We start from the raw sequence: 26,950 nt of genomic DNA, 5'->3' as shown, positions 1-26,950 counted from the left end.
AGGGGTATTATACATTGTGCTATCGGTTCGCTGTTCTCGGGAGCCTCTACCCCGGCGTACAGTCTCCTAAAGTGGTCGAACCATTCCCTGTCCGTGATATGATTGGGTAATAGATCTGAGCCATCATCATTGGTTTTTCTTACTAAAGCCCAGAATCGTTCATCGTTCCTGTTCTGGCTAGCCAGTTTTAGCTCTTCCCAGTGGGAATCATCCCAGGCCCTCTTTGCCACTAATAATGCGCACCTATACACAGCTCGGGCTAAACAAACCTCGGTTGGATCTAGGGTTTTGATGACACAAATCAGTTTGGACTTAGCCCTTCTGCATTCATGGTTGTACCACCTAGCTGTGGGCTTCCTGCGCTTCAGTTGACTTGCCCCACGTCCGTCAAGGAAGAGAGCGGCCATCCTGTCAAATGTCTCCTCGTAGACCGTGTTAACCTGGACAGAGCCTGGATCGTCAGAACAGAGTGCAAAAAGCTTCTCGGTCTGATCTCTTACGATCTCCCCCAAGGCATTAGTCTTTTGCTTGTTAATGGCAAATTTATGCCATTTGATGAATCTTTTAAAATTCGAGGGTACTAATTCTCTAGTCGCCATTGTTAATCTATTATTGAGCAGGGAATTCCCCGCAGTTTTCAGGTTGCACAAGCTAAGGGATAGAGGGTTGTGGTCACTATGGATAGATGGAATAACTGCCATATCTGACACATATCTCCACAGTCTCTTATCAACCAAAATGTAGTCTATTCTACTGGGGCAACTAACCCTATTATAGGTACAAGCACCAGAAAAATCAGAAGACGTGCGCCCATTCACTGCTACCAGAGCGTGCTCCAACACCAAGGCGTTCATTTGGATAATGACAGGTGTCCATTTTTTGACTGGCACAGTCGTCAATTGCGGGATTCCCCATCTCGCATCTTCCTCAGATGAACCTATCGCACCGTCAGCGGCCAACGGTTCAAAGGTGCAATTGAAGTCGCCAGCAATTAACGGTAAAGTATCTGGAGAACAGTTACAAAGTGAGTCTGCAAGAAGGGCAATAGTTGGAGATTTACCGCCCCCTGGTATACCTCTAGCATAGATATTAAAGACTTCCAAGCATAGATATTAAAGACTTCCAAAGTCACTGGGGCTTGGGGAACCCGGATCGTTAACCTCATCATATCGTTGGAGGTATTGGGAGAGTATGTGATCTTACAGTTTAAAGACATTTTAACCCATACGAGCAAGCCGCCAGACGGGCGACCCCGTCCGGAGGAAGTAGCTGAGACATGGAAGGTAGAATAGCCAGGCTTGTACACCGGTTCCAGACACCATGTTTCTTGGAAGATACACAGGTCATACCTTCCGATAAGTTCGTTCCAGTCGGGAAGTGTTGTTTTATTCCCAAGACCTGCGGCATTCCAAGAGATGACACTCAGATGGCTACTCTGGCCGTTGGTATATGGTGTAACAGCTTCATTGCCGTGACCATCGATGGGAGTCGGAGAGCTGGGATTAACAAAAGCTATAAGTTCCCTGTGCCCAAAATTGCTAGTATCCAGCGGGGCAGAGTGGTCCACCTCAGTTCTCACACACGAGGTGTGGTCAATACCCTGGGCCTTGGGATTATCATCCCCACTTACCAAAAAAGAGGGCACTGGTGATGGATTACCACAGTCCACATTTAACCTATGTGGGCTGCTAGCTATGAATTCCGTAATCGGGGTTGGAACTACAGAAGGCCGGGAGACTCCTGGGGATTCCAGGAGTCAATCGACATCCTCCAGTGCACTGTACCGATTATAACAAGGGATAAGGGGTGGGATAAATTGGGGGCCATACCATTCACCACTACACTGGTTACCACCGTACTTGGGCCTCCCTCCTCCGCGCTGCATCAAATTCCATCCTTCCGCTCCACCACCACCTTGGGTAAAGCAATTCAAGTCCCTACGCACCTCATGCCTCCTCCCTCCCCGGACATAATTGGTGTCCCTCATCCAACTCCAACCATTATCCAGCTTCTCCTCGGGCATGTAAAAATACGACAATGGTCTAGCCACCACCGAAGTGCCGTTAGTTCCAGGCTTCCCCATGCAAATGTACTCCACAGTTCGGGGATCCTCAAATGTCACTACAACACAATCCCCCTGCAATGCTTTTCTATTGGGACCCACCCAAGGTGCTCTCTCGACCATTAAAATGTTACTACAGGTGTTGGGTGGTAGTGGATGGTTATTAGCTAGCCAGTGACATACCTTGTTGTTAAGCGCCCGAAAAGGTACCCCTGTCAAAACGATCACATAGCGACAGGCATCTGGCGGTAGATTAATATTTTGACGTTTCTGGCTCTTTGCGGGGTGAGTTAGATCCTTGTTTGGGGTGGGTACAGCGGGTCTAATCGGCTTTGTTTGGTTAGTGGACTCAGCTAATGCGTGGGGCTGAATACTCCCTTTTTTGCACTCAGGGGTGGGGCGGTTCGGCAGTGGGGTCTTGGGTATAGTATTTTTTGCCACTGCTAAACGTTTGTTCACTTGCTGGGAGTTACTAGCTGGGGCAGTTGCATGTGTTGCCCTATTAGCAACGTGATTTTCCTGCGGTCTTAGGTTCTTATGTAATTCCTGGAGCTTTTTTTCTATTCCATGAAGCCTATCTTCTAGGGGAGCAAGTAAGGTTTTAATAACATTTGTCAGGGCATGGACTAAGGGTTCATCCCCACCGGCTAAACCTCCTAGACTACCGGCTCCCGTCTTAACAACTATAGGGCTATCTTCAAGGATACCAGCCAGGGTGTTATCCAAAATTGTGTCATCAAGAATGCTCAAGGGTAATCGTAAAGTCTCAGGTCGGGCCTCTTCCATCCCAGTGTTACTCCCTGCACGATCACTGCTAAACTCACTCGCCTCATCTATGCTGTCCCTCTCGCTAGTGTTGATATTGGTGCATCCGGGTTTTACTACACTGGCATTCTTGGCTTTAGGGGTGATGGTATTGGGCTGCCTACGCTTGGGAATAGCCCCCTCCCGCTTCCCCCTCTTTCGAGTAATGGATTTCTCGGCTTTGGAATCGGCCAGGGTAGCTATTGGACTAGAGTCAGATTGGGTTTGGGGCGGGGCATCGACAGATGTATTGTCTGGTGCTGCTGGCTGACTACAGGTAACATTATGAAGCTCTGCTTGAGTTAGCACAGAGTTAATATTGCGTAAAGAGGTGTCGGGGGTACGCGCAAAACCAATATGGCCCAAAGAAGACCTTTTTGCTGCAGCAAGATCTTGGGAAACCCTTCTTTCCATTAGTACAATTCCCTGCATGAGTGAACTTGCAACTTGGATGAACGGAAATTGCCTCAAATTAAACGGTACAAAAACGGAGGTACTGGTAATAGGAGGAAAAGAGACAATGTGGACAAAAGACTGGTGGCCCACCTGCTTAGGACCTCTACCTACTCCTAGTCAGGAAGCTAAGAACTTGGGTGTCTGGATAGACAACAAGCTCTCTTATGACAGCCATGTCAAAAAAACGGTAGGTAAGTGCTTTGGAGTCATGAAAACTCTCAACCGCACCCTGGACCTGCTCCCGCTGAATTCCAGGCGTACCATGACTCAGGCACTTATCACCTCCCGAATTGACTATGGCAATGTGCTGTTGTTGGGAACATCGGACAAAAACATCAGGAAGTTACAAGTCCTTCAAAATTCAGCTGCACGCCTTGTGCTAAGACTTCCTCGTAGGGCTCCTTCTAAACCCTCCCTGGCCTCCCTTCACTGGCTGCCTATTGGGCAGAGGATACTATTTAAAGCTCTCCTATGGTGCCATAGGATTATCCATCATAAAGCCCCCTCCTATATGTCCGACTTAGCCCTACCATACGAGCCGAATAGGTCCCTTCGCTCCAAGGGAATGGGGCTGCTCAAAACATCGCTCGTGAAAAAAGCTAGGATGGGTGGGAAGTCCTTCCGTACCCTTGCGGCCAGGAAATGGAATACCCTCCCTACTCCCATTAGGCTAGAAAATAATGAGGCCTCTTTCAGGAAACTGCTGAAGACACATCTGTTCACCCTCTAAACCGCCACCTTCCCGGGTTGGTTAAGATTCTCTCTCCACAGCGCGGGGACACGCCGGGAGGCGTCACCAGGCGCTTTAAAAGCCCCTTTAATAATAATAATAATTGATCTATTAGGGAATTAGTGCGAACAATAAAATCATCAAGAGTTCCAGTCAATTTTTTAACGCCAGCCGCAGCCATACTTCTAGTTTGGCGGCATTCCATTGACTATGCAAGGTACAGAGAAGGGTAAAGCTAAAACTCAACAAAGACAGGACCCACTTTACATACTCTACAGCGTTAGTAGAAGACAACAATGGGGGTCGCATACAGAAGCTAACGTAGGGACAATAATATAGCCAAAGCAGGCTTACAGTTCAGATGGATGACGATCAGTTGGCGACCAGGGGCTACGGCCCAGTCCCCTCAGGCCTCTGAGGGCCACAGAGGGCCCGCCCTTGGCCCGCCCTTTGCCCGCCCTTTGCCAGGGCGTAGCCCGGCGCTGCCCCGCGCGCTCCCGCGACGCGGGGAGTGGGGCTTGATTTTATGCGCCTCCTGGCGCGAATGTCCCGTGGGCGGCTTCCGTCCGCGGGGGCAGCAGGTAGATGTAGTTCCTAGTGGTCACTGCGTCCTCTCCTCTCGGCGGCCGCACCACGGAAAGCAGAGTGCACGGCAGCGGGAGGGATGCCCAGTGCGGCAACAGCAGGGTCCCAGGGTCTCCAAAGTAAAAGAAAAACTCGGCAATGCGGCAGCAGGTCACCCCGCTCCACCGGGAGTGGGGCTTGATTTTATGCGCCTCCTGGCGCGAATTTCCCGTGGGCGGCTTCCGGCCGCGGGGGCTGCAGGTAGATGTAGTTCCTAGTGGTCACGGCGTCCTCTCCTCTCGGCGGCTGCACCACAGAAAGTGGAGTGCACGGCAGTGGGAGGGACGCCCAGTGCGGCCATAGCAGGGTCCCAGGGTCTCCAAAGTAAAAGAAAAACTCGGCAATGCGGCAGCAGGTCCATCTAGTACATCCATTCACTAATGCATTTACCCAATAGACATTCACCAACTCGGCAACCCAGTAACTCATTCATTCATCCAGCCATCCAATGTCACGTTGACTATTTCTCGTCTATAAACAGTCACACCTTTATTCACACACTTACACTTCAAATCAATATACCTAGCCACTCATCCTTTCAACCAGCCACTTGCCTATACACATATACACAAGCATACACACTCATACATTCACAAATACAGCCATTAATAACTAAAACCTTCCCCCAACAAAATGCAGATATATTGGTGTGCCTGCCTTTTTCTCACTGCAGAAAGGAATTTATGTGAAACTATGCCTTTAGGTTATGGTTTCTACAGAGAAGAATATTTGTGTGAATGAATGAGGCTGAGGGGTCCTGTTAGCAAACACTAACATATGAACAGTTCACATCAAAAATATGTTGATAGTCTCCTTCAAGAATGCATACATGTACATATATGTAAGCACATAATACACACAGTGCAGTACAATACCCATCTATGTTTTTGTTGCTCGGTGATTACTTTCATACTTATACATATATGAATTCATAAATACATTGACAACAGAAAACAGGCACCCTTGCACATTGACACATGGGTGCCTGCGTTGGCGCTAGGCAACCAAAAGTGTGCCAGTGCAAGGAAAGGACAGGAATGATCTATACAATAGTAAATACAGCATATTCTATCCCGGTGAGCACAAATCAAATTCCAGTTGTGCACTGCACTTTACCATGGACAATGTAAATGAAAAACTAGTGCTAAGAGGAGCATGACAATATATGTGGGACCGAGCACAGAGGCATGGCTGGGCAGTCATTGTATAAGGAATGAGGTACAAAAAACACTATCTGAAATGGGAGCACCAGATAGAAGTTCATAGGAGGCCAACTTTACAGCCATTGTAATAAAAGAGAGCACTGAATGGCTAGGATCGGCTGTCAGCCTTACCAGTGAAAGGAATGTAGAGAAGAGGCCATCTTCAGCAACCAGTCAGTCAGGGAGATAGGAGAGAGCTGGATTTCTACATTCACTGCACTTGAGAAATGAGCATAAGTGTGTTCCATGTCAGGCCAAGTGAAAGGAAAAGGCCAGGATTAGGTAAGCTACTTGCACAAAACATGAGGCAAGTAGCTAATATTTCAGTATATTGACCACCAGTGGCATACCAGTGGTGTCACGGATCCTAATGCTACCAAGGTAAATGTCCTCCCCCATCCTTGGCTTGGCAGAAAAAACAGCTGTCATTAAGGTGCAGCAGCCCCTATGATCCATAGTTCCTGGTTCCACTGCTTTGTTGCAAGCTATTCCCTCATGGATCACACAATCCATCCTTCCACTGAATGATTCCAAGCAATAATTTAAACATAATTGTGGCTTTTAGCTGAATTCCTCACTGAGGTCTGGTCTGAAACAACTGTCCCATTTTCGTACTTTACCATATCTCACAAGTTATAATATGTTCCTACCATTTTGATTTGAGTGATAGGTAGTGATCGCAGTCCCTGCATCCCACAGATTTGTTTGTTCTGAGCACAACTGGTTCCAATTGGGTGTCACCCTTTGAGTGACAGATGGAAGTTTAGGCTCAACCATTCCCTCTGTCCTGTAGTGTTCACCTTTGATTCAGAGAATAGAGAAAAAATTATCAATTCAAGGGCCTCTCTCTGTGTTCCTTTTGAGTTCTTCTGCACAGCCAGAGAGATCCATCCTCGCAAGGGCAGAGTACACAGAATCCATTTCAGCCTTGTTCTGCTGGGACCATCTCTTCAGCATTTCATACTGCTGCTCCCTAAAGTAGGGGAATTCCATCTCTACTCGCTCAATTTCTGCATCCTTCAATTCCAGGGTTCTCATGAACTCTTTCCATCGCCTGGCAGGGACAATATTTATGATGTCATAAAAGATTTTTCCTTGCTGGAGAGCTGAAGGTTGTGAACCTATAAGAAAATTTAACAAATTAACATTATGCTGTCAATCAGCCCTAATACACTCTGCCTGAAACCACAGAGCAATACATTGCTTTTATTGTTCAAAAGATCACCCTTCCTGATATCAACTTTAGAATATATTTGAAATCCACTACCGCCAAGGGAAACAGTTATTAACCAGTCAAATGTTATTGTGAGCACCAGTTTTAATATCTCACTGTCAGGCTGCTGCGGTGTGCAGCATTGGTTCAAGTCATATAAAGCGGGTATGAAATTATGAAGCATTAATCAGTGTGGAGCTCAATTCCTTGATTGACTGCTGTTAACTTTTTATTGGTCTTCTCCAAAGCCATAGTAGATCTGTAAGCGCATCAAAATAATTGCAGATCTACCCTGCAGGCCAGACAAGATCATCTGCACCATATCCATGAGTGATCACTTGACTTTATTTGCCGGAGATAGGGGGCCTTGTATAATCATGAATGAAGGCCATAAACTGTGAAGGTTGGACAAGTAGGAAGTTGTATATGTGGCAGACTGGGCATATGGTCTGGTCAAAGACTACGAAGAAGGGTGGGGCAACCCGTGTTGCCCCAAAACCACTCGCACAGCACCATCTAGCCGCTTCTGTCTTTATTTAAACGGTACTTAATTTTTCCATTTTTTAACCATAGCTTAATCCATATTTTCTAACCTTCAGTATTTATCTGTAACTAAATCTCATTCCAACTCCAATCCACACACACATGGGGTTCATTCTGCCGTTTTCCTAGGTTTCCAATGTTCAGACAGTGCCATCCGAGCCTCACATTCCAAACACGACATATGCAGAAGTTCGTCCAAAGCAATATTTATTAAAAATCCAATGCATTTCGGGCACCGTACTGCCATTCGTCAGGGAACACTACAAATGACAATAATAAAAGAATGATGAATACCATATGTGCACATTGTCCGTTTTCCAATCATAAATCTAAACAGTCATCAAGTTAATGCGACAATTTACCCCTTCCTTAACATGTAATTCTGCAGAGCCCCCGACTTGCGCAATATAGAGAATGTTCAAGTCAATTTCCTTTATTCATCCCCCATCTTTCTCTGAATTACGGGTGTCTACTCATATCCTTTCGTCAGTGTTTATATTGTGTCTTTAATCATCCCTTGTCTCTCGCCCTCATTACTTTCTCCTGTCTCGTATTATCCCGTGACCTCCCCGATTACTCCCTCTGAGTGCAAACTTTCCTAACCACAAATATCATGCTCGTACTTGCAGGCCTCTTTCATTATTCAAACTCCTCACACAGATTTCATCAGTCAGCTTTCTTCCGCATTACTTCTTATTACTCAATGCGACCGCATTTCACATAACTGCTTCAGACACTCAAACCGGTCCACTCACATTTCCGTTCTGGTGAAAGTTTAACACCCTATTACAGCCCCTTAATTTAAATCTCGTCCTCTCTACTATCTTTCTCCTGATTGGTCCATTGCTTCCACCAATACCGCCTTCGAAACCACAGTCTATATCATTACACTACATTGCCCATAATCCAGTGCTCACTCGTAAATTCAAATTGTACGCAACATGATCAAATCTTTTTAGCTTTTTTTGTGCAAATTCCAAACAAGTATTGTCATAAACAACACGTCTTCATTCGTGTTGTCATGCACAGTCAAATTATGTTGTCGAGCTTCACCTGATAACCACACTGCTTTTATCACGAACCAGAATCTTGCTCCATCATGTGAATCCTTGCATTATTGTAAACAATTTTAGAACTCTTTTCATCTTGAAGGGTGCTATCCACGCGAAAGGGCAATTTTGAAACTATGAAAGTGGTGGGATGCACACCGCTTTTCGTCACGTGTTTCACTTGGTTTGTCCATCATAAATCTTTAAATGCGTGCGTCGTGGTTGTTATGCCTGCCCCGGTGGCACCTCTATGACAACGAAGAAGGATGGGGCAACCCGTGTTGCCCCAAAACCACTCGCACAGCACCATCTGGCCGCTTCTGGCTTTATTTAAATGATACTTAATTTTTCCATTTTTTAACCATAGCTTAATCCGTATTTTCTAACCTTCAGTATTTATCTGTAACTAAATCTCATTCCAACTCCAATCCACACATGGGGTTCATTCTGCCGTTTTCCTAGGTTTCCAATGTTCAGACAGTGCCATCCGAGCCTCACATTCCAAACACGACATATTGTAATGATGTCAAATAATCACGCTGACTCAGGAATGCAGGATAACTTGTTTTATTCTCCGGAGCGCCGGGAGAAGTGCTCCGATCTAACTCGCGGTCGGCGCCGATCTAAGATGGCCGCCTTCCGCTTCCTGTCTCCTACTTCCTCATCCGGCCGCCCAGACACTAGAACGCTACCACATATCTCCCCCTTTTATGCGATTAAACAAACAAATACATAATATAGTCCTTACTTCCAGTTCATATCATAGTCCTTGAACCTCTCAGGTACTTTCACCATCCTTTCGACTCTGGTTCTCACCACGTCACCCTTACCTTCTTCTTCCAGTTCTTCTCTGCCTGAACTTTGTCCCACTTCATCTCTAATCTTGTCCATCACCTCCTCATTGCCTTCTTTCTTGTCCCCACTCCTTGTTCTTGCTCTCGTCTCACCTTCACTTTCTCTGTCTTCCACTTGCCGCACTCCGTCTTCTACATTCTCATTTCTCCGTCCGCTACTTTCTCTCTCTCCTTCTTCTCCTACTTGCTCTGTACTTTCTTCCTCCTCATTGCCCCACCTCAGTATCTTGCTGCATTTTGCCATGCGGTCCAGCGACCACACCTTTCCGTCACTGATCAGGGCGGACCGGGTATATGGTTCCAGCACTTGCAAAGGTGGAGAAAATTTACTTTCCCCTTTCTTCTTTAGGATGGCCAATTTCACTCTTACCCAGTCTCCTTTTTCTAATTCTACTCCTTGAACGTTGTGTTTCTTGTTGAAGTGGTGCGTGTATATTTCTTGCGCTGTCTCCAGATTCCTTCTGACCACGGCCGGTGACCATTTACTTTGTACAACTAGTTTCCTCCACGCCGCGTTGTCTTTCGTGAAAGCTTCTCTACCTCTCAACACCTTAAATGGGCTGTATCCCGTGCTTCCAGGGGTGATGCGATAAGCCCAGATCATCTTTTCCACTTCCTTCTCCCAATCCAGTACATCGTTGATGGCCGCTTGAATGGTGCCCATGATCACACAGTTGAACCGTTCCACCTGACCGTTACCGGCAGGATGGTAGATGGGTGTATGCTTAACTTCTATGCCGTTCCTTGTCGTGAAGGCCATCCACTTCGCTGATGTAAACTGCGGTCCATTATCACACGTGATAATCCTCGGAATGCCTTCCCTGACAAATGTGGTTTGTAAGAATCGCACCACCGCATCAGTGTCCACATTTTCCATAATCTCTACCTCTGGCCATTTGGAATATTTGTCAATGAGAACTACTATATTCTTCTGTGTCCCTTCTTTGTTGATTACGGGGCCCATAATGTCCACAGAAACCATTTCCCAAGGTCCATCCGGCACCGGAAATTTTCCTAACGGTGGCCTTAACATGCTCTGAGATTTATCAGCCTTGGCGCATGACTCACATCGCCGCACATGTCGTTCTACCTGCATGTCAATGGCTGGCCACCAGTACGCTTGTCTGGCTCGGGCTTTGGTCTTGGTAATGCCCTGGTGTCCTTTGTGCATCAGGTTCATTAGGTGCTCCATTATACCTTGCGGAGGAATCACTTTGTCGCCTCTGAGTAGGAATGTAGGGTTTTCCGCAAGCGATAATTCATCCCTTACTTCCCAATATTTTCTCAGTTCTTCCATGAGGTGTCGTTTTTCAGGCCACCCGTGGACTACATATCCTTTGATGGCTTCTAGGTCGGCGTCCTCCTTGTATGCTTCTTCCCACTCTTGGGCACTGATCACCTCTTCTGTGTCCTGAATGGTGGCCACCACGTATCCGTCCCACATTTGCTTCTCACAGCAATCCGTGTCTTCCATCGCTGCTGCTCTGCTCAGGAAGTCCGCCACTTTATTCTGTGGACCCGGAATGTGTTCCACCTCGTACACGAAATCCAGCAGTCTGAGCGTCATTTTGGCAATTCTAGGGGTTGCGTGGGCATGGCCGCTTGACGTCAGTACTCGGACCAAGGGCTTGTGGTCCGTCCTCACCAAGAACTTCGCTCCCCACAAGTACTGCCTGAATCTTTCCATCGCCCATACTACTGCCAGCATCTCCTTCTCTATGACGCTGTACTTCTCCTCGTTGGACGCGAGAGACCTCGAGGCGAAGCTGATCGTCGTGGTTTCTCCATTGTCCGCCCTCTGCATTAAGACTGCTCCTAGGCCCCGGTCGCTGGCATCTGTAGTGAGGATGGACTCTGCTCCCGGGTCGAATCCTTTCAGGGGGATGGCTGTACTCAGTTCTCGCTTCAGGGCCTCAAACTCCGTCTGTTCTTCCCGACTCCACACGAACTTGTTCTTCTCTTTCAGGAGTTGACGTAGTAGATGCGTTTTCGTAGCAAAGTGGGGAACAAATTTACTGTAGTACTCGGCCATCCCCAGAAATGACCGAACATCTTCTTTCTTGCTGGGCGTGGGGGCATCCTGAATGGCCTTCATATTCGCACTTTTAGGTTTGATCCCGTTTTCGCTCACTTCATGGCCTAGGTACGTGACAGATGTCACTCCGAGCTTGCATTTTGTCCATTCTGCCGTCAGACCGTTGTCCTGGAGAGTCTTCAACACCTTGTGGAGCTTCTCGTTGTGGTCCTGCTTTGTTCTTCCCATCACCAGGATGTCGTCTTGGAAAAACTGCACATCCTCCACATTCTTCAGCAACTTGTGCATGAGCTTCTGGAAAACCGCCGCTGCTGACGCTAGTCCGAATGGCATTCTTACGAATTCGTAACAGCCGAAGGGCGTGATAAAAGACGTGAGATGGCAGCACGAAGAATGTAACCGTACCTGGTGGTAGGCAGACGACAGATCCACGGTGGAGAACCATTTGATGTCCTTGGTCTTGGCTAGCATTTCATTGATTCGGGGTGAGGGAAATTTGTCGATCACAATGTTTTTGTTCAGTTCCCTTAGGTCTACACACAACCTCACTTTACCATTTGGCTTCTGGGCCACTACCAGAGGTGAAAGCCATTCAGCACTTTCTATGGCTCGGATAACTCCTTCTCTTTCCAATCGGTCCAACTCCATTTGTACTGCTTCCCTGCTGCGGAACGGGATGTTCCTTACTCTATGTACCACTGGTGTACCTCCTTCTTTCAGCTTAATGAGGTGTGTGTATTTCACTAATTCCCCTATTTGCCCATTAAATACTTTGGGGTACGCTCTTCGCCATGACTCTATTTCGTCCTTTGCTTCCATATCCATAAGCAATACCTTTTCAATGCCCCCTGGGTTGTGTTGTATCCCTAGTGCTCCTTGATCTCTCCAGCTCAAAACTGAGGGGCCTTTCTCAGCTATGTACAGCTTGCAGTTGGCGTGGCGTCCTCTGAACTCGAATAGGAGGGGGCAATATCCCAACATGGGAATTCTTTGTCCAGTGTATGTTACTGGCCTTAAATCCATGGGATGGAGTGTTTCCTTGATCTTGGCTGCAAACTTCTCTTCCCATACTTGTCGTTGTATGATGGAGATGGGTGCCCCACTGTCTGCTATCATTTCCAAAGGTATCCCGCCAATATGCATATTCAGTCTGGGTTTGTCCGATCCCTCACCCTCCATTTCCAACACTTGGACGCCAATATACAGGAACTCTACTTGGTCCTCCGTGTCTTCCTGGTCTTCTGCCTCCTCACCTTGTTCTTGGTCTACATATCTAACCACTGCTCCTTTATTTTTCCGGCGACATACCTTCTCGTAGTGACCGAACACACTGCAGTATGAACATCTTGCTCTGAATGCTGGGCACACCTTGTCATTTCCGAGATGCGAAGTACTGCCACATCTGTAACAGCCCGGCTTGCTACCTTTATTCGTCCTGTAATCCATTTGAGTGTTGGTGTTGTGAGTCGGTCTGTCTTGGCCGTTCATCTCTTGACGGCGTCAAAATCTTGCACACTGTTTGTGTCCCGCCTGCCTCTTTCTTGGCCGCTTGCGCACAACGCTTCGACAATTCCACCTTCTTGACCATCGCCCATATTTCTTTGAGGGGAGCGTCTCCATTCACCCATAGTTTCTCCTGGATGTGGGAACTGGATGTGTGCATGATGATTTGGTCCCTAATAAGGTCGTCATGCAGCGTGCCAAACTTACATGTGAGGGCCAATTTCTGTAGAGCAACGACATACTCATCCACCGTCTCCCCATTCTTTTGCTTCCTTTGAAAGAAATTGAATCTGTCAATCGCGACACATACGACCGGCCTGTAGTGTGCGTCGAGGTCTGCGATGGCGTGACTGAAGACATCTGTGTCCGCAGCCCCTCTGTCGGCTTTAACTATGGTGTCGTAAGCTCTGATCCCTTCCGGGCCCAAGTTGTGTAACAGTATTTGTTTTCGTCTCTTGCTCGAGAATGGCGTGTCTCCCTCTTCTTCCAGAGCTTCGAGATAGTTCAAGAAGTACCTTTTCCAGTCCTCCCACGTCATATCTGGTTCACCGCATTTGGTCAGGAATGGCACCAATTGGGTGAGGGATGACGAGTGGACCGCCATCTTGGCTGTGCCTCTCCGGTCCGCTGGGTCAGGGATCGGTCGACCAGAAGGACTCCCCGGCGTGCTCTGTACAGTATTGTCACTTACTGCGTGATCACTGTCGCTGTCACTCCCCTCGTCTTCTACTGAGGGGTTTGACGGTATTTGTGGAAGCAATGGACCAATCAGGAGAAAGATAGTAGAGAGGACGAGATTTAAATAAGGGGCTGTAATAGGGTGTTAAACTTTCACCAGAACGGAAATGTGAGTGGAGCGGTTTGAGTGTCTGAAGCAGTTATGTGAAATGCGGTCGCATTGAGTAATAAGAAGTAATGCGGAAGAAAGCTGACTGATGAAATCTGTGTGAGGAGTTTGAATAATGATAGAGGCCTGCAAGTACGAGCATGATAATTGTGGTTACGAAAGTTTGCACTCAGAGGGAGTAATCGGGGAGGTCACGGGATAATACGAGACAGGAGAAAGTAATGAGGGCGAGAGCAAAGGGATGAATAAAGACACAATATAAACACTGACGAAAGGATATGAGTAGACACCCGTAATTCAGAGAAAGAAGGGGATGAATGAAGGAAATTGAACATTTTCTATATTGCGCAAGTCGGGGGCTCTGCAGAATTACATGTTAAGGAAGGGGTAAATTGTCGCATTAACTTGATGACTGTTTAGATTTATGATTGGAAAACGGACAATGTGCACATATGATATTCATCATTCTTTTATTATTGTCATTTGTAGTGTTCCCTGACGAATGGCAGTACGGTGCCCGAAATGCATTGGATTTTTAATAAATATTGCTTTGGACGAACTTCTGCATATGTCGTGTTTGGAATGTGAGGCTCGGATGGCACTGTCTGAACATTGGAAACCTAGGAAAACGGCAGAATGAACCCCATGTGTGGATTGGAGTTGGAATGAGATTTAGTTACAGATAAATACTGAAGGTTAGAAAATACGGATTAAGCTATGGTTAAAAAATGGAAAAATGAAGCATTGTTTAAATAAAGCCAGAAGCGGCCAGATGGTGCTGTGCGAGTAGTTTTGGGGCAACACGGGTTGCCCCACCCTTCTTCATTGTCATAGAGGTGCCACCGGGGCAGGCATAACAACCACGACGCACGCATTTAAAGATTTATGATGGATAAACCAAGTGAAACACGTGACAAAAAGCGGTGTGCATCCCACCACTTTCATAATGGTCAAAGACTACGGCCTTCAGCCAACGCATGCTGGGCAAGACCAAATGACGTACTGATCATGGCCACAGGCAGGGAATAGTGGGAGATAGTTGTATGGATGGTCGCTATAGCATATTATTAACCGCCTGCCTCAACAAAATTCAGTTAAGTCTCTTTGCTTAGGTCTGTTTTGGGCTTGAAATAAAACCATAGAAACTCTGAAACTGGCCAGTTATGATTAGGCAAACCTAAACTTACACCATGCCATAAAACACTATCCCTTGCCCCCAAAGTCCATTTAGATTCTAAGTAAATTTGTCTAAGGCACCAAAGGCAGTAGCATATATTGCTCCACCCCTATTGATAAGTTATGAAAAGGCAGCAAACCACAGCCCATAAGCAATTATCACATACACCTAAACATTCAGCAGTGACATTTAAAACCAGTGAGTTTTAGGCTTACAAAGTCAACCAAAAAGTATATAAAAGTATTCGCTGTTCCGTGCCCTCCTGGCATTCGGTATGGCAATGTTTGCTGCTGGGAAGCTTGAAAGGGAAACCCCTCTTTAATTTGTTTCCCTTGAATGGATCTGCAATAAACGTGGCATGCTTAAACTTATTAGCTGCATGCATCGATTGCCAAGTATCCCTTTCAGGGACCTGACCAGGATCAAGAAATATTGGAGTTTGACTGAAGTCTGTGACCAAGAAAAAAGGATTTAGTGACCATGATTTTAAAACAGGGGAACCTAAAACATGTTTTAAAACCGACATTTCAAAAGTTCATAACCAAATATGTAATGACTTAATTGTCCCCAAGAAAAAACAACAAGTAAAACCCAGCCCTACAATGGTGATACCAGACTGCAATCTTGACCCGACCACATCAAAAAATAAACTGCCAGAATGGATATTGGAACATGCTATACAGTGACAATACAGTAGGAAATCTGTTAGATAACAAAGTCAATTGTATTGTATTGTATTGTATGACGTATTTATATAGCGCTATACTGTCACCCTTAGGGTATCCTGGCGCTTGACTTGGTCTGCCATACTCAACTTTATACTGCCTTAAGACTTTACACCGACCTGGGAAATAGGTAAGTTTTTAAACTTTTTTTAAGGGAAGGGAGATCTTCAGTGGTTCTCAATTACAGTTACTGATGAACATGTTCGCTTAAAGATGATCTAATGAACAGTTATATGAGGACAACGTTCTCTTGTCATAAAGTATATATGCTGGAAACACGATTGGGTTAGTAAAAGACTGGATTTTATAATATGAAGAGCTATAAACAACAATGACTCAATCTTTGAAGTTGCCCGCCAATTTTACTATTATCATCAGGGTAATGCGAAATTGTTGTCTTTCTTTGGTATTGACAGTATAAAACAATATCAAAAAAGGTGATCAAAGATTAAAGTTAAGAAACTTTAATCGGGGTAATTGCATCTTTAGATACCAAACATCCTGGAGGTTTAAGCCTGCATGAGGAACTGAGTGTACATTTAAACGCTTGATTATGCAACCTAATACCCTTCTGAGAACCGATTCCTTTTCAAAGTCTGCACCATCACTGTCTGGATTTCCTTACATTCCATACTTCTCTTACCAAGCTCATTATCAAATGTATTTTCTTTATTATTGATGCAAGTGTCAACTTGGGCCCACGTTTATTAAACACCTGCATTCTCTTTGCATCACACAAGTTGATGCAGGTGCTTAAGTGACATTTATTAGGCACGCAAAATGATATTTGCATTTGCTGGTGTCACTTTTCACCTGAAAAGTAACACAAGGGAGCGCCTTGTGCTACCCTGCGTTACACTGCATCGGGGGGGCATTAGTTGGGTGGAGCACCCACCCATGCATTTTTTACACAAACCCAGATTTACTAAAGTCAGAAAACCTTGGTATGCACCAAACTGGTGCACCTACCCGACCTTGGCTTAACAAGGAGAAATATTTGTAATGCTCCTCGTTACTTTCTCTTTGCACATGTAATGCATTCAAAACCATACATACAAAGAGTATATGATTGTAAGGATTATTATGTACAGGAACATATCCTTTCTTGCATAAAAGCATTCCTGCCAGCAATGCAGACACCCTTGCTCCATGGCACAAGCATGCCTGCATTGGTGCTAGGCAACCACAGGTGCACCAGTGCAGGGAGAGGCTGAACAGTGACATATCTTTGTAAATATGGACCCAGTTCAGAGCTCTCACCTGCACACAACACAGTGCAGTAACTTGCCTTGCTGTATTGAGTGAAATATAAGTAAATCTGGGTCTTAGTTTGTCAGAAATAAATTGATTCAATTTGACTGAATGATTAATAAAAGATGTCTGGATTGACGGTTTACCCCAAAACTTTCCATTAAGGAGTTGAGGTGGATGAACTTTTTTTGTAAGTTTCATGAACTGAAGCCAAAGTTATTAGCGAAACAGAAAACTCCCTTCCTATGGAGACTATAGGAAAATTAGATACTGCTACAGGCAAAACCACTGAACTCCAAATTTGTCAGAAACTTAGATTTTGAGCCAGAAAGTGGGCTTTTTGTGATTTGGTGTAAATTCATTAAGTAGTTCTGGAGAAATTAAGGCTCAAAAACTTTGTATTTTTCACACTGCATAGAATCTGCAGAACCGACACATCTCAAGATGAGAACTGACTGGCTGCCATTGCATCAAGAAATGTGGTGGCAAGTTGCGTGCCTATCCACGCAGGACAGTGACTCCCTAGAGAATTATATTACAGAGACTGAAATTCTAAAAGCTATTCAGGACGTCTGATCAGGTAAAGCTATGGGACCCAATGGGCTCCCCATTGAACTCTTCGAACCAATGGCTTCTAAGCTCTCTCTCCACTTATTGTGCAAGTACACTGAAAGTTTTGAGCTCAGTATCCTTCCTGCTGACGTTAGGACGGCTTCAATTGTGGTTATACACAAACCAGGCAAGCCAGAGGATGTCTGTAAATCCTATTGTCCATATCCCTCCTCTCCGTGGAGGCAAAAATGTCTAGCAAAATTATTGGCCAACAGACTTATCCCCCATATCACTGAGTTGGTGCATCCGGATCAATCCAGGTTTATGCCACGAAGGAATACGGCCTTGAACCTGCGGCGATTGAATGGAGTCCTCGGCAGACTAGACACTATTATGGAAGATGCGACCCTGTTGTCATTGGACGCCACCATGGCGTTTGACACTATTGAGTGGGATTTTCTCTTTGCGGTTCTGGCTCGGATGGGCTTTCAGCCCAATTTTATCAGATGGATTCAGCTGCGTTACACCCAACCAACGGCACATGTAAATGTTAATAACCACGTCTCCAGGGATTTCCCATTGCAGCGGGGCATGAGGCAGAGGTGCCCTTTGTTGCCCCTGCTCTTCGCCCTCGTATTGGAGCCGCTGGCTGTCTAGATTAGGGGTGACCGGAAGATAAGGGGACTTAAGTGGACTGAGGATCAGGAAGATCGCATTTCACTCTATGTGGATGACATCCTCCTCTACTTGGCCTCGCCCTCGCGGTCCCTACATCGAGTGCTTCACATATTCCATATATTTGGTGCGGTGCCCACTCGGGATATATGATCAATTGGGCTAAGTCCCAGCTATATATGTTGTGGGGGGGATACGCCACTTAGCCCCAGGGGCTACAACATACCTGTGGCCTCTCAGGGCTTTAGGTACCTCTGCATCTTTATTATTATTATTATTATTTTGAGATTTATAGAGCGCCTGGTGACCCGAGGGCATCCCCGCGCTATAAGAGTGCAAAATCCAGGACAGGCGGAAACTAGGAACTATTTGGGGAAGAGGAGGGTTTTGAGTTTTTTGCGGAAAAGTGCTTGGCTAGGTTCCAGGCGCAGCTGGCGAGGAAGAGCGTTCCATTTAAAGGCAGCCTTGACCGAGAAGCGGCGGCCACCGGTACGCGACTTCTTGAATCTTGGGACTGTGGCCAGATGTTCGTTGTCCGAGCGAAGGTTTCTGTGGGCTTTATAAGGTGTAATCATATCTTTGAGGGCGGCAGGTCCAGCCCCATTGATGAGTTTGTGCGTGATGCACATGGCCTTAAACTCCACTCGCTGGCGGATCGGAAGCCAGTGCAGAGATTTAAGGGCCGGTGTGGTAGAGGCTCTGGGAGGAAGGTTGAAAATGAGTCTCGCCGCGGCGTTTTGTGCACACTGGAGTTTGGCCAGGGTGGTTTCAGGAGCGCCTAGATATGCGGCGTTGCCGTAGTCCAGACGTGCTAGTATGAGCCCTTGAACTAGAAGTTTCCTGGACAGGGGGGGCAGGAGGGGGAGGATCTTGCGAATTGAACGGAGAAGGCCAAAGCAGGTCCCCGCGGTCTTAACTGCCTGGGTCTTCAAGGAGAGGTCCTGCTCCAACCAGAAGCCCAGTGTTTTAATTTCTGTCTTAGGCGTAGGGATGTCACCGAGGGAATCCGGCCAGACTGACGAATGGACGGAGGACCATTTGTTGCCCAGAAGCATAATTTCTGTTTTTGTCCCGTTCAGCTTCAGCGCGGATTCGCACATCCAGGTATGTATGTCTTGCAGGCAGTTAAGTAGGATTTCAGGGTTATTGTCCAGCTGGGAAAGAGAGACGACGAGTTGGGTGTCGTCGGCATAATTGACTATTTTTATCCCATAAGGGGTAACCACATCCTCTAACGGGGCCATGTAGACATTAAACAGGGTGGGACTAAGCGAAGACCCCTGGGGCACCCCACATGTGAGCGGAAGGGGGTCTGAGCGGGAGTTGCCGTCCCACACCTGAAATGAGCGACCCGAGAGGAAGGATTTGATCCAAGCATGTGCGGTTCCCACAATTCCTACATTGGCCAGGCGATGGAGGAGGACACGGTGATCCACAGTGTCGAAAGCGGCACTGAGGTCCAGGAGGATCACTACCCCGGACCCTACTTTATTCTATGAAACCAATCTGCTGGGGCCCCTGACTCGTCTGAAATCAGACGCTAGTCATTGGCGATCTCTCCCTCTCATTCTTCAGGGGCGGGAGGCACTCTTTAAGATCCGTGCACTACCGCGCTTCCTGTATGCACTGCAAAATACCCCCAATGTGATCCCTGATGCCTATTTGTCCAGTATTGATAACGTAGAGTGGGGACTGCTATGGGAGGCACGGGCACCATGTATAGCCATGAACAAACTTACCATGGGATGATATGATGGATGAATTGCATTGCCTGATATGCGGCTCTATTACCAAGTGTTGCAACTGGTTGTGGTCAGAAATAGGGTGCATTGGGGAGTACGACGATCCAAACTTTCACACAGACCGCTGGCTTTTAGGACGGGGTGGATACAATAGAGCAATTTACATGAACCCCCTGTAAGCTTCACCTAACGGGGCCCACTGCACGCACAGTGGAGGTCTGGCACAGAATCACTAAGAAATGGGGCTGGCACAACCGACTCACAAAATCTATGCCACTCTGGGAACCAGATATGTTGGGTCAACTTAGTATACGCCCTGGATTTGCCATGCGGGATATGATAGGCATCTCCACGGTGGGGGACATGTGGGTGAAAGGGAAACTGGCCACTTTTACCGACTTACAGGCCAAGTATCAATTGGCACCCACGAGACCTTCAGATATCTCCAGATCAGTCATGCTATCTCAGCTGCCATGCCCAAGGAGTTCCCCATGCCTGCATCTTCTCCACTGGAGGACAGATTGATTCTTGGCCCTATGCCCACAAAAATGATATCCCTTACCTATAAAAAACTGTTAAATAATCGGCCTGATCCTATGCAACACCTGCGGCAGGGCTGGGAGTCTGACCTGTGGTGCATGGACGATGAGGACTGGTGCGACGCGCTTACCTCTCCTAGAGAAGTGGCTATCCCTTTGAGACTGCGCTTAGTCCAACTGAAAATCCTCGATCCTGTAATTTTTTTTAATTGCAAAGCTTCTGTTTAAATTGGGTAGGAGGCCTGATTCCTTATGCTTGCGGGATTGCAACCAGACAGGCACCTATCTTGTGGGACTGTCCAAATATGGGGTAATACTGGGATAAGGTCACACAACAGATGGAGAGGGTGTGTGGCAAGACCTTGAAAGCCTCCCCAGCTTTGCCTACTTAATCTCTGGGAGGCCACTGATCTCTCGCAGACTGAGCAAACATGGGCCTCAATGGGATGGGCCATCGCAAAATGCAACATCGCGTAGAAATGGGGGATAGGGATGGCCCCGTGGTTGCGAGATTGGGCTATTGATATGGATATGGCAATGATTGCCAAAAAGGATGTGTTCAAACATAGAGGGTGCCACAAGAAATGGGATCATAAGTGGGGAAAATGGAACAAATACAGAGGTGATATATGTGTATCCCCCTCAATTGAACTGCAACGTGAAAGATGCCTATTGCTGGACCAGCCAGTGAGTGAAGCGGAGACCACACCCTAACCCCTGTTGTCAGTGACCCAATTGTATGATGCCACCTGCTCTGCATGCTGTTTGTATACTTCTGTCCCCTGGCCCTCGATGCCTACCGAACAGATGAGGCACTGTCACACTGGTTCATCTTTAGGAAATACATGGTGCTTACCGACTCATCTCAGTACTGTAATATGTGTCATTTATTGTGGACCTGACTATTGTTTTATCATTGCCTTGTACCTTTTTTTCTTTTGCTTAATAAAAATTGTTTAAAAAAAAAAGAAATGTGGTGGCAGCCATCCTAAAACTCAAGGACTCACTCTCCTGTTGTTGGACTTGGCCCTTTTTGTAGGGTTAGCCCCAATTTCTTTGCGTCTTCGTCGTATTTTTTCCTGACCTGTTGTTGTTGGCTTTAGGATGCTGGACACTTTACCACTGCTGATCAGTGCTTAAGTGCATATGCTCTCTGTGTAAATGGCACTTATTTATTGGTGTTTCCATGATAGGCATATTTGGTTTACTGGTACGCCCCCTAGTAAAGTGCACTGAGTGTGCCATGGCCTGCAAATGAAATGCAACTGGTGAGCCTGCAGCACTGATTGTGCACATGAGTACCCATGAAAAGGTATCCCAGACCTACCACTGAAGTGTCTGTGTGCAGTTGTGAACTGTCATATCAACCTGGAAAGTGCACCTACTTGCCAGGCCCTAACCTTTCCTTTTCTTACATGTAAAGCACCACTATGATGGGCCCATACACTGACAGGGGGCAGTGTATGCGAAAGATAGGACATGTGTGTGTGACATGTTATGATAGTGAAATACTGCCAATTTCGTTTTTCACTATTGAAAGGCTATCTTGCCCCATAAGATAGAATGGGAAATACTTTGTAACATCTTACAAGTATACCTTTGCATTGGGACAAGATAGAGACATTAAGTTTAGGCTTTCTAAACTCGGAATTTAATAAACATCTTTTAGTAAAGATGATTTTTAAATCGTGTGTTTGAAAATGCCACTTTTAGAAAGTAGGTATTTTCTTGTTAAACAATTCTGTGTGTCTCTGCCTGTATATGTATTGACTGTCTGGTTTTGGAGTGACGGGCCTGGGGATGTGCATTTACTGTAGACAGCCACAGAGCGTTAAGGTGGGATGTTTGAGGTGTGCTGGGCCCTTCGTGGATGACTCAGAGCTGGGCTAAATATGCCCTGGCTGAATTTAGGGTAGTGGGAGGAGATTTCCTTGCACCTGAATAGGGCCTGTCTACCTTGCACAATGCTGTCTCTACCCCCTGCAGGCACACTCCTTCAGTGATGACAGAACTGGTTTGGACTGGGCTCAGAGACCCTTGCACAAAGAGAACAAATACATTTTGGGGTATAAGTATTAGACATAAAACCCCAGAACTTTAGATTACTACTGGACTCAAGAGGAACCTCTGCCAAGGAGAAAAGCTGAAGAGCTGTGAGGAGGAGTACTGCCCCTTCACTGTGTGCTGTGTAGGGTTGGTCTGCAGTTGCTGTTTCTGCCAAGGAGAAGACAAAGACTGGAACTTTTCATTGAACCTGCTTGAAGAAGACCTCCAAGGGCCTGTGTGTGCTGGCCTCCTGTTCTGGAGTCTCAGGGCCACAAAGAATTCACTCCCCGCTCCCCTGAACTCTGTTGCTGAGAGCACTGGCCTGCCAGGAGATGCCTATTCCAGTTTTGGGACTCTGGAGGTTGTTCCTGCTGGTGGAAGCTGAAAGCAACTTGAAAGAAGTAAGAAAACCTGTCTCTGATGCAATCAGGGACGCCACTGTGACGACCCGACCAGCACCAATGCTCGAGGAACCGCTTGTAAAGTGAACGATGCACGACCCGGCTTGCAACACAGCTCCTACGCCCTTCGATGCTTGCAGTTATCTAACAAAAGCGGCATTGTGGATGCCCTAGGTGAACACAAATGCACCCACGTTACTTTAAAAGCAAACAAAATGAACAGCTTCTGCAATAGAGCCACACTATAAGTGACATTCCTGTGACGATAGGGGCTTGTAAATTTGCCCAATAGTGTCACCAAATTTTACCTTTCTTTAGCATGTCTGGTTTTTACCTAAATGTTTTTCCTCATACTAGTATTGATCTTTGGTTTTTGCAGCCACTGAGTATTAAGATTTGTAATCAAAAGTTAGATACCTTGTTTCTGAAGGTGTATGCCATTACAAACTTAAGATAAAGGAATACACTAACAAATCAAGATAACATATCCTGCAGAAAAAACTTGGCTGTTTTCCCATTTTGTACCTGTTAATTTACTGCAAGTTCATTTTTAACCACTATTTTGTGGCCAATTTTTTGTAACTCATCAGATCAATACTGTGACCACTTGACTAAAATTGCATTGTAAATTGAAGTATAATTTTGTCTTTCATTGTTCTTAGCAAAAGCCATACAAACAATATCATTTTCATTGGCTTCCATCTGAAGGTCAGCAAGTTTTGTTCAAAATCATAGTAAGAGGTTAATAAAATTTGTGATTCTTGAAGTTTTACAGGTCAACTTCAATTTCTCATTCACTGGAAAGTGTATCCTCCTAGTGAGGTTTCATGGCAAGTTCATGTTTATGTCCATGCTACCTTGCTAGTTCGCCTTTTTATTTCAATGACATCCCAAAATGGAACTTCAGCATGGGGCATACTGTTGCATCTGGATCAGGAACACCAAAGGGCATACTTACAAGGGCTGCATGCCATGCTTGCAACACGCAACATGGTACATGCACGACGCAAAGCTCCAAGTCATATTTGCATGGCTTCGAATGGCTTCACAGATGTGGAATAATGCAACGTTACGCAAATAGCTCAGTTGCCTTACTCTGCACAAGGGAAGTGTTCCATGGATGTTGTGGTGGGTGTTCCCACACAACTCCCATGGTTTATGATGCATTCCCAGATTTACAAGCAAAATCCATTACAACGCATGTCATTACATCGTATAATCCATTACAACGCATTCCCTAAGTAATGCCCCAGCGGAGTTAGAATAGTAATTGCGTTGTAATGGATTATGCGTTGTAACGACATGCGTTGTAACAACATGCGTTCTAATGGATATCGCAATGAAAAAAATGTGTTGTTATGATATGCGTTGTAACTCGTGCGTTGTAAAGTGTCATATTCACCACAGTTTATAGGTCTTCGATGGGGATGAAGGATTTTGTTTTTTAAGGTGTTTAAACATGTAGAAGGCACTTTTAGCTGAGGCATTAATATGCTCTTTCATGTCCAGGTTTTTGTCAAGTTTAATCCCCAGAGATTTGACAGAGTTTGAGATGGATAGTTTTCAGTTTAATTCAGTAAGGTTTTCGAGCCAAATATCTATGGGAAAGGACTTTACTTTCAGTTGGATGAACATGAGTTCCGTTTTGCTGGGGTTGCGCTGAAGATGATTGTTAGTTTTTTAAGTTAGGTGTCATCAGCATAGAAATGATAAGCAATTCTAGCTTGTTTCAGAATCCTTGCAAGATGTTCCATATAGAGGATGAATAGGGCAGGACATAGGATTGACCCATGGGGGACTCCTTGTGAGACTGGTGGTGCTTTTGAGGAGGAGTTGTTCAGTTTAATTAGCTGTGAGCATTGGTTCTGGAAGGAAGCAAACAATGGAAGGACAGTCCCATTGATGCCTGCACACTGTGAAAGGGCGTTTAGGAGGATGACATGCTTGACAGCAATAAAGGCGGCCGAAAGGTCCAGGAGGACTAGGAAGCAGGCCTGGCAATCATCCAGCAATCTATGTAGGTCATCTATGATGTTCAGTATTGCAGTCTCTGTACTGTAGCCTTTCATGAACCCAGATTGGAAGGTGTTGTACAGGTTTCATTTTTCAACATGAATGTTGAGTTGTTCAAGCACACATTTTTAAAAGGTTTTAGCAAGGAGAGGGAGGTTAGTTACTGGTTCAGGTTGTTAAGGTTGTTCTGGTGGGTGTCTAGTTTTTAGATGAGTGGGTGACTTGGCCGAGTTTGAGGGAGAACGGCATGAAGTCACTAGATAAGGTGGAGTTCGTGATTTTGGTCAATGTAGGAGGGATGATGTGGCTGAGATTTTTGACATAACTCGCAGGAAGGGGATCAGAGATGTTCAATATCGGCTTCATGCAAGTAAGTAATTCGAGGACTTCTTCCGGGATATAGTCAGATTCAGTCCCAGTTGCATAATATTTGAATTGCACAGGGTTGAGGTTGGTGTTCTGGATTGCTGAGAGGGTGAGATTGGGAAGACAGCTATTAGTTGGAGAAAAGGCCATGGATGGCCCCTCATTGCAATGGGGGCAGTCTTGATGTAGGGTGGGGAGATGGGTGATACAAGAGAGAGTTTGATGTTAGTTATTTTTTCAGGGAATAATGTTGCGAACTCTTCTTGGTAGAGTCATTAATTGAGTGTTGAGGGAACAAGGAGGTTTGCTGTTTCTTGATGTTGAAAAGGTCTTTAGGTCTGTTCAATGACTGGTCCAGTTTGGTTTGGAAGAAGGAGGATTTTTCTCTGAATATGTGTTTTTTGTATTTTAGGCGTTCAGCTCGGAGGATCGAGAGATGAGCTAGCGAGTGTTGTTGTCTCCAGTTTCTTTAAGCCAATCGGAGTTGTCGCCTCTTTTGGTAATGTTTTGTTAAACCAGGATCTGGAAGGGATGCTCCTTGATTTCTTGAATGTTAGGGAGGCGACTGTGTCAAGGATTCCAGCCATTTTTGTGTTGCAGTGGTGGGTGTGGCCTTCAGCATAGGTGCGGTCTGGAGAAAGATAGAATTCGGGAACTGACTAGTGCTTCTAACCATGCCTGGTGGATTTAATTTGTGTTTTTAGCCCAGTGCTCGGGATGAAGAGTTTGGGGTGGGCCTGAGGTTGGAAGACATTGAGATTGAAAAGGATTAGGTGGTGGTCAGTCCAGTCTGAGGGTAGGATAGAGTGAAGGGATACAGTGTTATTTTTGGAGATGATTGCCTCCAGGGGAGAATCCTTATAGTGAGTTTGTTTACTGTAGTGTTGGGTGAGATTTTTCGCTTCCGGCAGGGTGGATCAGGTTTGTACTGTTAGATCTTCAGCATTGTTTAGTTGCTGGTTTAAGTTTCCTAGTATAATATCTGTGTTGCCTTTTACGGAGTTTTGCGATATTAGGTCTGTTAAGTCTTCAAGGAATTGAAGGTTTTCACCTGGTGGGTGATAGATGACATGAAATTTGATAGGGTTAGGACCTTTAGAGGAGAGCTGAACTCATAAATATTCAAAAGTAGAGTATTTGGTAGTGTAGAAGGGAGCTAAGCAAAGATTGTTTTTGAGTATGTTGGCTAATCCATCACCCCTGAGAACTTTGAAGATGCAACGAATGATTGAGAAGCTGAGTGGGGTGAGGAGATCAATTAAAGGAGATGACTGGTCGTTCAGTAAGGTTTCAGTTAGAAAGCAGGTGTCAATATTGTGTCGTAGGATAGTTTCAGCTATTTCAGTGGCATGCTTGGTTGCTGACTGACAATTTAGTAGCATGCAGCAAAGCGTATGTGATGATCTCGGACCAGTCTGGCTGTGTTGGATGGTAGTTAGTTGTACAGGCAGCCTGGGAGGGCTTTCTACACGTGCCAAGGATGACCGGGATCTTGCGGTGGCAGGGTTGGCTCAGAGCATTGTCATAAGTGTTGCTCAGCA

General features: G+C 45.9%; 1 protein-coding gene across 1 annotated transcript in view; it reads right to left on the bottom strand.

The window, feature by feature from the left end:
* Positions 1-4,516: 4,516 nt before the first annotated feature.
* The window catches only part of TNFRSF25 (TNF receptor superfamily member 25), a 251,561-nt gene continuing 229,127 nt past the window's right edge, over positions 4,517-26,950 (bottom strand). The window contains exon 10 of the mRNA XM_078640947.1: positions 4,517-6,999. Coding sequence (XP_078497073.1) covers positions 6,713-6,999 — 287 coding nt within the window. The 3' untranslated portion in view covers positions 4,517-6,712. The remainder of the gene's footprint in view (positions 7,000-26,950) is intronic.

The sequence above is a fragment of the Lissotriton helveticus genome, chromosome 5_1, assembly GCF_964261635.1.
Source record: "Lissotriton helveticus chromosome 5_1, aLisHel1.1, whole genome shotgun sequence".
Lineage (NCBI taxonomy): Eukaryota > Metazoa > Chordata > Amphibia > Caudata > Salamandridae > Lissotriton > Lissotriton helveticus.
This window is presented reverse-complemented; position numbering and strand designations above follow the sequence as displayed.